The sequence below is a fragment of the Chinchilla lanigera genome, unplaced genomic scaffold (assembly GCF_000276665.1).
Source record: "Chinchilla lanigera isolate Chin_1 unplaced genomic scaffold, ChiLan1.0 scaffold00005, whole genome shotgun sequence".
Taxonomy (NCBI): domain Eukaryota; kingdom Metazoa; phylum Chordata; class Mammalia; order Rodentia; family Chinchillidae; genus Chinchilla; species Chinchilla lanigera.
This window is the reverse complement of record NW_004955406.1, coordinates 617,279-632,749: the sequence shown is the minus strand read 5'-3', so window position 1 is coordinate 632,749 and position 15,471 is coordinate 617,279. Positions and strand designations below refer to the sequence as shown.

Sequence of the window (15,471 nt, the reverse complement as noted above, 5' to 3'; positions counted from 1 at the left end):
TTGCTCATCTCTAGCTCTGAGATTTTCTTAGATATCTGTTGATCTTTTTTTCTTTTTCCATTTAATAATGAGACACAGAATTACTAGTTGAAATCATTGTATACCTGAGTGGAGTTTATTGATGGGTGATTTTTACTACAGAGGTGACATTCTATGAGGGAAACCATTGTCTAAAACCATACAGTTTTTCCAACAAAAAATTTGTCTAATCTCCTCCCACATGTTCTACTCTTGTGAGAATGGGGATGGAAATGAAATGAAATGAAATTCTCACTCTTCAGGATGGGACTTGACTTCATTCTTAGCATAGTGATCCTACTTATCCGTGACATTATGTAAACTCCCCAGTGTACACTTCACTCTGTGGATAATTCAAAACCCTCTCTCTACAATGGATTTCCTGTACATAAGTTCTAACTTTCCCTCTGAAAATCTGGTAACTAAGGTTTTGGTAACAAACTGACAGTAAGCAGATTAACAGGAGAAAAATCACAAAATGTTATTAACATGCACATATTCATTGGAGACACATAAAACAGGAAACTCAAAGAAGGGTCAGCTGATTGCAGAAGAGCCTGTTCATAAGAGAGAGGGAGGTGAGCAATGTGTTCAGTTTCAGAGGGGCAACGGGTGAGTTTTAGGGATATGGGTGGGATTAACAGTCCTACAGTAGTCTGGGACAAAGTTCCTCTGTGTTTGATTCTGAGTGTCTTCCTCCCTGTTACGAATTCAACCTTCCTTGGTTAGTGGAATTTCAGTAAGAAGGCTTGAGAGAATTGTGTTACTCTATGGTGACCTGGTCTTCAGGTGGATAAGTGAATTTCAGAGGAAAATGTTCTAGGCATGAGCCCTCCCCAGGTGCCCTTGGCTTGAAGCTCGTAGTTTGAGTTACCATCTTCTGAGTTCCAGCAAATACACCCCAGGGTAAAAGTTTCATTTCTGTATTAGGTTGAGTAAGAGATTTAAAAACAATAACTAAGAGTAAAATACTACAGCTATAACAATATGCTATAATAAAAGCTATGTAAAAATTACGAGTTGCTTATTTCTGAAAATTTTCACTTCATATGTTTGGACTGTGGTTGATTGCAGGTAGCTGAAATTTCAGGGTGCAGCACTTCAGAGGAGGAGGAGCTACGGTACAGTGTGCACCCAGTGGGCCCCCGCCTGCCCTAGAGAGCACCTCCCACCCTAGGCAGGGTGGAGGTGTGAGACGGCAGAGGAGAGCAGGGTGGGGAGGTGGAGTAGGTTCTCCTTGTGGAGACCTTCAGCACAGCCCGAGCCTGCTCCCCCTGCTGATACAGCTGAGTGCGCCGCGCCTCGGGAGGAAGAGCGCAGCGGGCTCCTGCTGGCAGACCCCTCCTCAGAGTCCTGTTTTCTGCTCCTTTTAAGTGCGGTGCCTCTTTTCGTCCATATCTCTTCATAAACTGTCACCTCTGCCCACTGCTGTCTTCCAGTTTCATTAAAAGGTAATTTCCCGGTGTTTATAATTCTCCATGTTCGATTAACTAGAGCAAAAATTCATCTCAAGGCCGTTTTAAAACTACAAGTCAACTAGTGAACAATTTTAATACATTGGTATTAAAGGTCTGTGCAACCTTTATAGGAAGACTTTTGAAATAATGGCGGTGATGTAATATGTTTTCATATTGCTTCTACAATAACATTATTATTATATTTAGTTCATAAGACTTCAGTTAAAATGATATGAGTATGATTATGTTTGCTTGCTAAAAACATAACACCATGGGCCGGGGATAGAGCTCAGCGGCACAAGCGCCTGCCTGGCAAATGCAAGGTCCTGAGTTCAATTCCCGATACCAAAAAAAAAAAAAGCAAAATTATAAAAACATAACACCATAACATTTTGTTCTACTCTATAGGATTTTATTTTCAAGCATGTTTGAATATGCTATATGGATGGAATAACACAGGAGGTCTAGATCCCACCCTGGGAAACTCTCCACCTAGTGAGTGAGATGAAATGTGTAAGATTATTGTAATGTAAAACACACAAATAAATAAAAAGGGATGGGAGAGGGGAGTAATGATCATGCACCATAGGTATTGAGTGCAGAGAAACTTAATTTACATCTAGGGAGGGATGCTCAGAGGAAGCAGCATTTTTCTGTGAGACAATGTTTGCGTAGGTTTTGCACCTACTAACGACTTAATAAATATTTGCTAACTATGATTACTGCTGTTCAGCTTTGCTGGCTTGACATTTTCCTCCCCATTTCTGCTAGTGGTAAACACTCTTATCTCTAACACAGTGTATGGGCAGCAATCAGATGCACTTATGCTTGTCTTAGTTTTCCTGAGAGAAATCAACAAAAACATTTCTAAGGAGAACATTCACCATTCAATGACAGTTATTGATATGTCCTATAATTACAAGGATAGAAATTCTTCCTGGGAGAATTCCATTATATTAATGATGCATGTGTATTATTAAGAATTAGAAGTATTGAGTAATAAAACTTCAAGTTCACATGTTCCCAGATGTTATTTTGGGGCTACTAGATTAGCAATTTTTCAAAAACATAAGCAGTAATTAGAAATCTTTCATAATTTCTTTCAAAAACCACACTTGATTTTAATTCTTTCATTTGAAAAAGCTTGTAAGAAAAAAGAACTGTCAGAACTATTGACATTTTTATAGCTTGACAAAATTAGGCATAATTAAAATGAAATGTTTGTTGCATAAATTAAACTGCAATTAATATGTTTTCTGCCGCTGCTTGAAGGATAAGATTAAAATGGTGTTGTTAGCCTACTCCCTGCTGTGAGACTAATTTCTTGATTTCTATACCACACATTATCAGACGCGTTCTCAGTGTAAGAGAGGAAACTAACAAGTAGAAAACACTTTGATGAAAATGGTACACAGAAGGAGATAGACGAGCTTTTATGATGGCGAGGCAGTATCGCGTTTTATTTTAAGATCTGATGACTAGTTGATTCCAAGGGTAAGATTCGCACTTTTAAAGCCACTAAAAGAAGTAGAAAATTGCTTTTCATTTTAGTTAGCCCTGCCTTTTCAATTGGCCAGCTCATTGTTCCAGAAGTGTTTGCCCTTTCAGGAGAGAATCAGAAAATGAACAAGACGTGTGCATGGACCTCCCTGCCAGCCCACCAAGAATTCAAGATAAATCCCATTGTCAAGTCTTAGGGGTGCACATTTTAAGAAAATTGCATTGTCTTCAATGAGGGTCCGTTTTTCTCATCAGATCCCACAGTCATAAAAAAGAACACCTAACCTCGACAGAAGTCGGTTATTGCTATTAATAAGAACCCAGCCGCCACCTGTTCAGAAAAACACACCGTGTATTCCTCCTCTGTGAACTTTCCTCCGCCTAGTCACTTGGCGACGTTGGGCACCATCTGTGGTATCAGTGAGGGACATAGGTAGCCATTATTAATCGTCTTCTTCATTTCTGCAGAGGTCCCTCTGAGGCAGCGCTGCTTAAGCGGTATAAGTGCACCAGCGGGAATTAGAAGTAGCGGGCCGGGGCCAGGCTATTGCACAGCTCTTCCTCCAGGCCACGGCGCAGCCGGTGCGGTGTACGGACAGCGCGGGGCTTGGAGGTGCCTGTTGACGGAAGTGGAATTAACGGAACTCCGGTCATGCAGGACCAGGGCGCCCCCCACCCCAACTTGCTGCCCGCAGAGAGTGGGCACGGAGAAGGCCGCACTGCGTGCTGCAGAGGTCAAATCACCAACAGGGCTCGGGTGCTGGTTGCAAAATTTTACTCCCAAAATACTTTAGAGCAAAAAAAACCCAATCTTTTCAGGGTAGCTGAGTGGGTCTCGGCCACGTGAAGTGACGCTGCTGCTGTAGTGACAGAATGAGAGCTGGTGGCTGCTGTTTGTGTGATTGCACACTCACATCCGCCAGTGTTGTGTTCTGATCAATTGCACATTAGTTAATGTCCCCAACTCGGCAGTTCTCTCTGTCTGCCTGGCTTTTCTTTGTGTTGTCATCTTTCTGTCTCTATCCCCCCCCATTCCCTTCTCTCTCTCTCTCTCTCTCTCTCTCTCTCTCTCTCTCTCTCTCCCTGTTCCTCTCTCTCTCTTTCTCTCTCTCCATCTCTTCCTTGTTCTTCTTGGCTTTCTTTCCTTACCCGAAATTTCAGCTCCACGAAGACAGGGATTTTACCTGACTTGTTAATTGCTGGGTCCCTACTGTCTAGAATAATGCTTTGCCTGAGCAGGCACTTCATCAAAATTAAAGAAAACCTAGGTAAATGGATACATGAAAACCTATCCAGCAAAAAGAGCAGAGAAGTTAGCTCAACAAACATGATAATTCCAGAGGGTAGTAGGAAAATCTAGTCCTGAGAACACTGTTTGCTAGTGCTCCATTGGTACAATGTTTACTTCACAGAGTTATTCTGAACCGATATTTCTCTCATTAAACTAAATTTCAAGTTATAATATATACAGATTGAGCATCTCTAATCTGAAAATCCAAAGCCTGAAATGTCCCCGCAATCTAAGACACTTACTGTGCATCAACGTGAGGCCACAAGTGGAAAATTCCATACCATGAAACTTGTTCATGCTCAAAATTATTTAAAGTGATTGTATAAAATTATGGTTGGCGATGTATACAAGGTATATGTGAGCATAACTGAATTTTGTATTTGGACTTGGTCCCAGATCCAAGCTCTATTATGTATATGCAGTTGTTCCAAAACACACACACACATACATACACACAGACACACACACAGACACACACACACACACACACACACTCCATACCACTCCTAATTCAAGCATTTTGGATAAGGGATATGGAATCTGCATATGGCTATTGTTCATAGGATTGTTTATAGTCTACCCATGAATTCTGAATTGCTTAGTTATCTTACATATTTATGTTCTTATTCATTTGTTCGATTGTTCAGTATTATTTATGTCCCGGGAGGTGCAGTATCTGTAATATTTGTGTCTGAGGAGCCATAATATCTGGTATAAAGCACAAGTTCATACCATAGTGAATTTATCATAAAAGAAATTGACTATATTATATAGATGATTCTTATTATTTACAGTGGTTATGTTCTATAGTCATTCAAACCCTGAATTACTGATAAGAACAGATACTACACTTGATGTTAGCCAAAAAGGCTGAGAAGCAGTCTAACCCTGAATGAGTGGATACTAAAAGAGACCCCAGAATGTAAGACAACTCTCTTTAGAGTTAGATGCAGTTAAGAATGGATAAGCACCGAGCTGGGGATTTAGCTCAGTGGCACAGCACCTGCCTGGCAAGCTCAAGGTTGTGAGTTCGATTCCCGGAACTGGAAAAAAAACAAAAAACAAAACAAAAAAAAAATGGATAAGCACATAGAAATGTAATGGACAGAAGGGTGTGATATGATCTTAATGGGCTGAGTGGGGAGATCCAGAGTGTCCTGTCTACTAGGACTCTCCTTGGCCTCAGGGTAGCATTCCTTCCCCTTGAGCATCGGCAGGACCCTTCTGAAATAAGGGTCTGTGATCTGCTTTCAGACAGGGTAGGCCAGGAAATCTCTCTGGCTAGCTCTTTCACACAAGGGTGAGGGAAGGTTAGAGCAATATTTCTGGGTTTTCTGGCTGGCTTTGGGGTAGCCATAGTTTCTATTACCTGCTTTGAGTGAGAGGAATTCTAGTGTTTATGGCCTGGCTTGGGTGAGAAAGGTGATCGTGAGACAAAGGATAGGAAAAGTCAGAAAGATCTTGCTTCTGAGCCTCTTTCCTTTAGTTCAAAGTACTAAGCTTTCAAAGCCTCATACTTTGGGGTTTGGTCTCCACACAGAAAATTACTGTGACTGCGTAGGTATTGACTTGGGGATTTACAAATTAATTTACAAATTTAGCAAGTAGGCAGATTTGCAAATAAGGACTCTGTAAATAATGAGGACTGATGATAACTGTTCTTATGAAAAGATCATCATTATCACAATATAGACTATTTGCTTATGAATCTAGGTATAGTTTTTCTTGCAAAATAATATCCCACTGAGAAGTTCCATAACTTCCACAACTCAAATAACTCTCTGTACATTCTTCTGTCAAAACCTTAGAGACACTTGCCATTTCTGTTTTCTGCATGTAATCAGAGTCTCTCAGAACCAGGCCTGTAGTGCCCCTGCTCAATAGGCCATGTACAGAAGCGAGTTTTTCAGGAGAGTAAGTTTCTTCATGCTCGGCTGTGTGTAAGGCCAAAAGCCTAATTCTAAATCGACTTTTCTTAGGATAGGATTTGTGGATAAAGAAGCTGGATGGTCTTTAGCGTGATTGGAGGTGGAATAACCTGTAATCTACACATGTGTGGTTAGTCTTCCTAAATCATCACAGGATGTATCTTCAGAAAATGGAGTTAGCGTGATCTGAGGGTAGAGTCTGGGCCCCTTAACATCCCGAGGTCACCCATCAGTGTCCTGTGCTGGCCCAAGTGAACAGTTGGCGGGTCCAACAAAAGTGGTCCAGTCCTTGGAAAGTAGCCCAGGCAAGCACACATCGGAGGTTTTCTCTACAGCAAAGCCAGTGGGACAGGAATAACAGATTGCTCAACTGTGTGATCTCCAAAATTAGTGATATTTTCAAAGTCAACAAAAAGCAAGTAACCAAGAGCAAGTGAAGCTAGAGGACTTATTTGGGTTTTCTCTCAATTTCAAGAGCAAACTCGGATCTTGTACGAGAAACGTTGGGAGATCTTTTAAGCCTGCCTGTGGACTCCCATTTGAACTCCCATTTGAGGTCTCACTTAGGAAGTGATTTTGATTAAAACAGTACTTAACATTCATCCAGAGCTCTTGCTGTTTTTAACCCTGTTTTTAACTCTAAGAGAAAAATCTTTGCATATTTTAAAGATGAATATATAAAAATGTTTTAAGCTGAGCAACGTGAGCATAACCTCGGTTTTCATCCTGCCCTCTACCCTGTCAGTGCTGTCTTAGGAGCTCAGTAGCTTTGAAACCTGTTGTGTAAGGACTCTGTTGTGATATCAGGTGAAAAGCCTTAAATAACTAGATAAACAGTGCTGCTGCCAACCTAAAGTAATCTTACACTTAGGGGTGAGTGCCCAGGAAATTTGCTCTTTGTCATTTTGACTTGGGTTTGAAAATGGACCTGGGCTACATTCCAGCTCAAAGAGCCGTTCACTTCCAAAGACTCCTAAATTGTCCCAAGGAGCTCATTTTGGCAGTAGATTATTTGTGTTTGGCCAGGCATCCTAATAGCAAAGCTGTCTGCTCTGGCAAGCGAGGGGTATGGCAGGATGTAGAATCACCATCCCCAGTGTTTTCTCTTGATGAGGTTATTTTTCAGAAGAACCATCTCCCATCCCCCACTAAAACAGTGACACTGGGTGAGAGATGAGCTAGTAGTTTTCTTGAACTCAGAAAGAATCAGTCATGGCAAGATGAGGTTTTTGAGTCAGAAGCAAATTTTAAAGAAATAATCAGGTCCAGACTTTTCTGCAAACCAAAGCTCAGTGGTACATCCACTCCAGCCTGCACCAGACCTCACAGTTACTGGCTGGCCGGGGCTAAGGAAGAATGCAGTTCTAGATACAGGCTGTGGGTAGAAACGACTTTCTGAAAGATTTTCTTTTAGAGTAGGAATTTGATGAGTCAGTCTTTGTTATCAGCGCAATTGTCAGTGATTATGGTCTGATGGTAGACAGGACGAAGTTCTTGTCACCCTTGGCAGGATGCTGGCATAGAGCCTGACACATTGTCGATGCCCAAATGTTAGCAGAACCTGTAGAACACACAGATGCAGGCATCACAGAGTTCAGAGATGTTTACTAATACCAGAGGAGTCCAAAAGTGAGAACACAAGAAGATCCACAGGATGAAATAAAAAGTATTAGAGGTCTCATTTTTATCTCACTTATGTGTGTATCACATTATAATACTACAGTATGGTACAAATATAATTAACACAAGTGAGTAATCATCTACAGTATGCCTGATTCATACTCAAAATGGTTTTCCTCATGAGGAAGTTATGTTTCACCACATTATTGCTCCAAATTTGTCTAAGTGCAAATGGAATTTACTTCATTTGATTTTTGAGCGAACATAGTAAGTTGAATATGAATAGACTTCTACTGTTGAAAGGGGGGAGAAAACTGGAAGGCTGAGATCTAGGTGTTTTATGGATTTTAATCTTCACGACAATGTCAAGCGATAGGCATCCCCGTTTCGCAGATGATGAGATAGAAGGGAGAACGTTTGAGATAGAAGAGAGAACATTTGAGGGAGAATGATGAGATAGAAGAGAGAGAAGACAGATGAGTCGAGGAACATTTCCTGTGCTTCTGTGTTATGAAGCAAATTGTAGAGAATTGATGTCATTTCTCCCTTGGTTAGTAGAATTCACTTCTATTACCACTACTGCAAGAGATCATCTTAGCCTGTTGGGGAATATTAATTACTGGTTCAGCTTTTTAAAACTGGGTATGGTACAGCTTTGTTCAGATTGTGTGTTTCTGCTTGTGTGACTTTTAATAGATTGTCTTTAAAGAAATTGTTCCATTTCAACAAAATCCAATTCGTCTTTGTAGAGTTCCTCATAATATTACTTTACCATCTTCTACTGTTCATGGAGGCCCAAGCAATGAGCTGTTCCATTTCCGGTATTAGTAATTTGTGTGTTCCCTCCGAGTGTTCACAAGGAAGCATTTTTTGATCTTACTGATTTTTTTTCTTTTTGGTTTTCTGTTTTCCATTTCATTGATTTTTCCTCTGATTTTATTATTTCTTTTCTCCTTTTTATTTAGACAGAATTTGCTTTCCTTTTTCTAGTTTCCTAAAGTAGAGATTATTGGGCTGTGGATATAGCTCAGTGGCACAAGTGCCTGCCTGGCAAGCACAAGGTCCTGAGTTTGATTCCTGACACCAAAAAACTTAAATTAAATTTTAAAAAATAAAGTAGGGACTATTGATTTTAGATCTTTCTTCTTTTCTGCTATGTTCATTCAGTGCTACAGATTTGTCCACTGGCACTGCGTTTGCTGACTTCAGTAAACAATATTGATAATATTTAATTGCCATTTTCATTTAAATTATTTTTTATTTCTTTCTCTCAAGACTTCCTTAACCTATGTGTCATTTAATTATGTTATTTAATCTTTAAATACGTGGAGAGGTTCCATCTATTCTTCTATTACTAATTTCTCATTTCATTCTGTCGTGGTTTGAGAGCACACTTTGCATGCTTTCTATTTTCAGTTTGTGAAGGTATGTTCGATGGCACAGGTGTGGTGTGTCTTGGTGAATGTTCCGTGAATTTGAGAACAATATTCTCTCTGCTGCTGTTGGACAACATGATCTATAGATCTGCTTGACAGTGCTGTTCCATTCTGTTATACCCTCACCGATTTTCTACGTGCTGGATCTGTCAGTCACTGGTAAAGTGGTGTTGAAGCCTCCAGTACAGTAGTAAACTCATGTTTCTTCTTGCAGTTCTATTAGTTTTCGCCTCATGGATTCTGATACTCACTAGTTACACACACACACTAAGCACTGATGTGTCTCACGGAGACTTGACCACTTTATCACTATGTAATGGCCTTCTGTGTCTCTGATAATTTTCCTTATTCTGAAGTTTATTTTGTCTGAACTTCATATAGCAACTCTGGGTTTCTTTTGGTGAGGGAGAGTGTGGTATATCTTTAGTTTCACTCTGATTTTTAGATTTAAATTGGTCTTTATATAGATGTGCTGTTGGCGCTTCCTTTTCATCACTTTTGGGCGTAAACTGTTCACATTTAAAGTTGGATTCACATCTTCTATATTTATAGCTATTTCACCCTCATTGTCCTTTTCCATTGTTTTGCTTTTCTGTTCCGTAGATTTAGGCTTTCTGGTCTTCATCAGGCATTTTAAATGATTCCGTTTTCTCCCCACTCTATTTACCAATTATCCTTCTTTTAAAAATTTTTTTAGTAGTTACTCTAGGGTGTGGAATCTATACTTACAATGAGTCCAAGTCTACTTTCAACACTGTGGACAGGCCAGTCCCAGAGTCTCCCTCCAGTCTCCTCCATGGGTGGCATTCTGTCCTCACCTGTCCCCTCCCCAAGCTATGACCACCACTCACACTGTTATTATTTTAAACAAAAACTGCTGTCTGTTAGGTCAGTTAAGAATAAGAAAAGAAAGTTTTATTTTACATTTATTCCTTTTGTAGTCCTCTTCATTGGGTACAGCTGAATTTCTAACCCATACCATTTTCCTTCCCTTTTAATACTTTTTTTTAGCATCTCTGACAGGGTAGGACTCTATTTTGGAAGTTAAATAATGTATTAGTAGATATTTATAAAAATGAAGCTATTCTCACTTCTTCACCAAGTTGTCAACCTAAAGAACTAACTGTCCTGCTTCACAAGAAGACCTAAACTTTACGCACTAGCATGTGAGGGTGCTATGGATTATGTCCCATTGCAAAGCACCCCTCAGACACTCGTGCAGCTGCTGCACACACTGTGCTGGTTGCTGATTACCTTCATGCTTACAGTGTGGGACATTAACAACAACCAAAAAGCAAGAGCAGGGATGCTAAGTTTGAGAGGAAAATTCACTTTGTTGTATAAGATGCTACTGTTTGTGCCACCCAAGAAGAGGGTGACCAGAGCTTCAGGAAGCCCCAGTGCACCTGGCTTTCAATCCACACGAGTCCCAAAGTTGGTCTGCGAATTCTGTTTTGAGTTTTTAATGGGAAATTTGAAGTGCAGTTAAGCTTTATGTCTCTGGCAGTTTAATATAGTCTCAGTAGTAATGATTAAAATAAGACAAAACCATTAATATCTTTGTGGTAATCTCTGATCTTTTTCCTCTTAGGATTTCCAAACTGTGCTCCCATCATTTGATCTCTTCTCAAAGTATGGAAAATTATATTCAAAAGCTGGACAGATTGTATAAAGGTATGCATGTTCACTACAAAGCGCTTCAAAATTTATGTTAAATAAATAGTCACATGAGACTGACTTAACTGTCAAGCACTGAAAACCGACTAGACTCCATAGATTCCTTTCATTCTCGTATAGTAGTTTTCAACATTTAAAAACAGTGGATTTTGTTTTTCAAATCTCTTCTCAAAAATGGGCCAAGATGGCATAAGCCTGTAATCCCAGCCTTCTAGGAGGATGAGACAGGAAGATTACAAGTTTAAGCTGAGCCTGGGCCACTGAGCAGCTTAGTGAGACCTTATCTCAGAATAAAAGGGAAGAAGGCTTAGGATATAGCTCAGTGTGAGGACCCTGGGTTCAACTGACAGTCCTAGAAAATAAGGACCGAAATCCATAAATACATTAATAGAAGTGACAAAAATCTGAAGTAACTTTTATTTTAAATTAAAGAATATAATAAGTAGCTTTATATATACAAAGAAAATGTACCAGTAATGTCTGAAAACTAAAATACTCAGGGTTATGTTGATACAGTATCATTTATTATACTACCTTCAACATGCACATTATTTGAAGTATGAGATGCCAACAAATTGGATTCTAGGGTCTCTGATTATCAAAGATTGCAGGACAGACAAACAAAGACAAAGACAGATAAAGATAACCACATGAAATCCAAGAATAAAATGAACTCTCCCTGAATGCTGTTTGTAATTACTAACATATTTTAGAGGAGAGAAATGATTATCACTGACATGAGACTCATAGAAAGTATTTTTGGCATTGTTAGCCCAATTTAAAGGAGGTATTAGATGAAGTCAGCAAAAGTTCCAACAGTTGGAATGGCAGGAACAAGATGGCACACTCTCTGGAATTCCTCAGTGTCCTCCCAAGCCATGAACCCAGGGGAAAACCCAGGATGCAGTCACAGAACCCGTCCACTTAGGCTGAGTGTGACTGTCTCCTCTACTGCCCCGGTGACAGTGCAGGCTTCAACTTGGAAGTTAATAAATGAAATGCAGTCACCAGTATTTATCTCGTAACTACTGCAAAGGAATACATGAGGGGAAATATAAAATATTCTGAGCAAACAGAAAAATGTATATATAATACCGAGTGGAATTGCTGCTTCAAATGTTTATAAAGTGTCCTTACCCACTGGAACATTTATCTCATATTTGTGAGCCACAGTATGAAACAAACTAAATAAAGTGTCTCATGTTTGTGCTTGACTTCCGATTGTAATTCAAAGATGGATCTATCTCATTCATACTAGTGAAATATTGAAAACAACTTGAACATTCATTAATATATGCTAAGTTCAGTAAGTGAAAAACATAATTCTACACAGATGTTAAAACATTAATGTACCTCTTTATCAATTAATTTGAAAAAATGCTTACAATGTCTTTCTAAGAAAAGGCAATATTTTAAAAAAGGTTGTATAATTTGCTATCATAAAAGAATAAATATTATATATGTTCATATATGTGTATAAAACACACTTTGATATAGTCATATTAAATATATATCATGTATACATTTATATAAAATTTTAATGGTAGTTTTCTCTGGATGATAAGATCACAGGTAACTTTTTGAAAATACTTCTTGGTACTTTCATTTTTTGATGTTTTTATGTAATCCGACACAAGTAAAGTGTTAAAACAAAATACTCTAATAAGAAATAATTGTTCTCCTCTACCAATTATAAAACATCTTGACTTTATTCTACTTAATCATAATAATTTAGAAATGATTATCTTTTTTCCCAAAGACAAACTAATTACTAGCTAAATTATTTATGCTGAAAGACAAGGATGAGTAACAAATGTTCCAAATGTTTCATGTTATTTTTAATTAAAAAGAGTATGCTGTGCAAAGAGAGAAGTATGTGACAAAAATTTTTAAAGCGTCTTCTAACTCCTTCCTTGGATTTTTTAGTATTTTGGGAATTGACAACATCATCAACATGCTCTGTCTTCCTCTTAGATGGGGAATGAATGTCTGGGCTTTCATTTGGGTAAGTGGCGGGTGGCACTTCAGCTGAGAGCCCTCTGTGAAGGTTCAGTCTCGCCCACTACAGCAGAGTGCCCCTGGTGTTTGTAGAGAAGGCCAAGGCAGGGCCGCTGCCCCAGGCTGTTGAATAAAGATGCCGTGCTCCTGTGGAGAGCTGTCTGTGTGATTGCTCCAGCTTCCTGTAGCTCTTCGCTGTAATTCACCTCACACTGCCTCTTCCACCAGTCCTGCATCTTTCCATCAATTTGATTAGAAGGAATGATGCCTTTATCACATTGATCTCTCTTCTTTCAGTTTGTCTGAGTTTGGGGTTAACAGCCCACACTTTCGTATCACTGTCATGCACTGAGATTTCAGTCCGCTGGAATTACTCAGAATTCAATTTTAAGTGCATACCTATTTTTCTAAAGCTAGGCCTTGACTAGGCTGGTATGACTCCTTTTATGTTTAATCTGTCTTTAGAATGGGCCATTTTCTGTAACATTTGATGTTTCCCCAAAAGCAGTTTTGTCTTAATCAGAATATGCTATCTTATCCAAGTGCTTCACCATTCTTTTGGGCCCACTCATCTTTTCAGGCAGAAATGGTCCCTTTAAGAATTAGAGGAAAATCATCAAGATCAGGAGAAGTCATGGGTTGCGATTCTGTGAGTTGGATAAGGTGTCCAGATCAGTCTGCTGCTGTTGTGCATTTTCTTGCACTACATGCTTCACGATTGTCTCTAACTCTTCTTTGTTATAGGTTTGGTCCAACGTATCTTCCTGTTAAAACATGGTTCAATTTTAAGAGGAGATGAGATGAGTTTTAACTAAATTACTTGTTAGGCATGAAAAGCAATGTGCAGTTCTCCTCTTCTATAAGGATGTGGCATACAAATAACCCAAATCACTGAGAAAGATAAAATGAAAGCTACAGTTACCACTTGGATTGAGAAAGGGGTAAAATTCTATTGTCCCTTTGCAGAAGGAATGGTATCTTAGCATCTGTGTAAGGAACAATAAATTATATGAGGGGAGCATAATAATCCAGTATATAAACTATGTATGTGCCTGTGGGCATTAAAGTTTTAGCACAGAAAAGAAAAATTATTAAACCTTGTCATTCAGCTAGGTCTTTTGGGAATTTATGCCTCTTTTAAGTTTAGTAATAGTCAAAGGGCAAAGGAAACAAATAATCTTAGTATCTTTCTCTGGGTTAAATTACCGTTAGACTAAAGATGTTGCATCTACTCTCTCTGCCCACAGGAAGGTGTTTTCCTGTGTTTTTATAGCTGAAGTAGATTTTCTGGATGCTTATTGTACCGAGTAACACATCTGGTAAAGACTGCTAATCCAGACCTGCAAAGGTCAGAGACAGGGTCAGCAAACGGGAATATAGACACGTCAGGTCATGTCACATTATGTCACATCACGTCAGGGCTGAGGCCTCCCAGAGAGGAAGTGAGCTAAAGCCAAGGAAGGAGGACTGAAATAGAGAATTCAAGAACTCATGTTAATAAAGTACTTTTTCTTCTTTCATTTTACCACTTGGTTTTAGAAATTAAAGGAAGACATTATGTGGAAACAAGGTTAAGATGTGGCAGGACTGTGAAATAGCCGACTTCACTGCCTGGAGTCCTGGGTTGCCTTCCTTGGCTGACAAGGAGCCATGGCCGGAGTCCTGCTGTCTGTCCATCTCTGTCTCTGTCTCTGTCTGTCTCTCTGTGTCTCTGTCTCTGCCTCTCTGCCTCTCTATCTCTCTCTTTTTCCTATCAGAAGAACAAATCCAAACCATCTCTGGTTTATTCGAAAACTTTACAGTTTAACAGGAAAATACAAATACAAGTGAAGGTTCTATAGGAAATAGTTCAACCAGCCTTACTGTGATTCAATAAACTCTCATCTTCTGAAGTCCAGGTCATGGATTAATTATAATGTGGTGTATGCACGATGGTCGTGGTGGTGTATTTTAAATCTCCTCGATTTATCTTTGGGAACAAATGCTTTAACTTGGGCCTTTTACTCTGGTGAGCAAAAGTGCCATAAATAGTCTCACTGAAGTGGCCACATTCTGACCCCATCACCCTGGTCACAAATGAGGAGGCCAGTGTTAAGTCCTCAAATTAAGGGCACTAACATCTAAGTGGGAATGATGAATGGCTTGAAGTACGGATGGTAGGAAGTAGTCTGGCATAAAAGCCCTTCTCTGAGGGAAATAATGACTCATTAGACCAATTAGAACCCCCTCAGGTCCCTGAACTTAGGACACAGGCAGAACAGACGCAGGCTAGCAGGTGTGAGCAGAAATGCAGCACTCCAGAAGGAAGGCATTTGCAGGTCTCTCCTTGGAGGAGAGCAGCCCTAGTGACCTTGCTGCTAGGATGTGTCTGCATCCAGCAGGACTCTAAGCTGGGCTAGTTTTCCAGATGCCAGTTGTTCTAAGTTCCTATTGCTTTTATGGAGAGGACTGCATTTTCCTGAAATCCATGGAAGTTAACACTCTAGATTTCTATATTCTTTAGTCTCATCTCATGTGTCTCCTTACAATAAAACTTCCCACTAGAG

The 15,471-nt window shown here is 39.5% G+C and overlaps 1 protein-coding gene across 3 annotated transcripts in view; it reads left to right on the top strand.

Annotated features, from left to right (window-relative positions):
* Positions 1-15,471, top strand: part of Spata17 (spermatogenesis associated 17) — a 200,932-nt gene that overhangs the window by 167,620 nt on the left and 17,841 nt on the right. Inside the window, exons 10-11 of one of the 3 annotated variants that reach the window (XM_005374707.2) lie at positions 10,842-10,924; positions 14,465-14,817. In XM_005374707.2, the coding sequence (XP_005374764.1) occupies positions 10,842-10,922 (81 nt within the window). In that variant the 3' untranslated portion in view covers positions 10,923-10,924; positions 14,465-14,817. Of the gene's footprint in view, positions 1-10,841; positions 11,012-14,464; positions 14,818-15,471 lie in introns of those variants that run through there. The other 2 variants (XM_005374709.2, XM_013519819.1) reach the window with 2 other exon arrangements.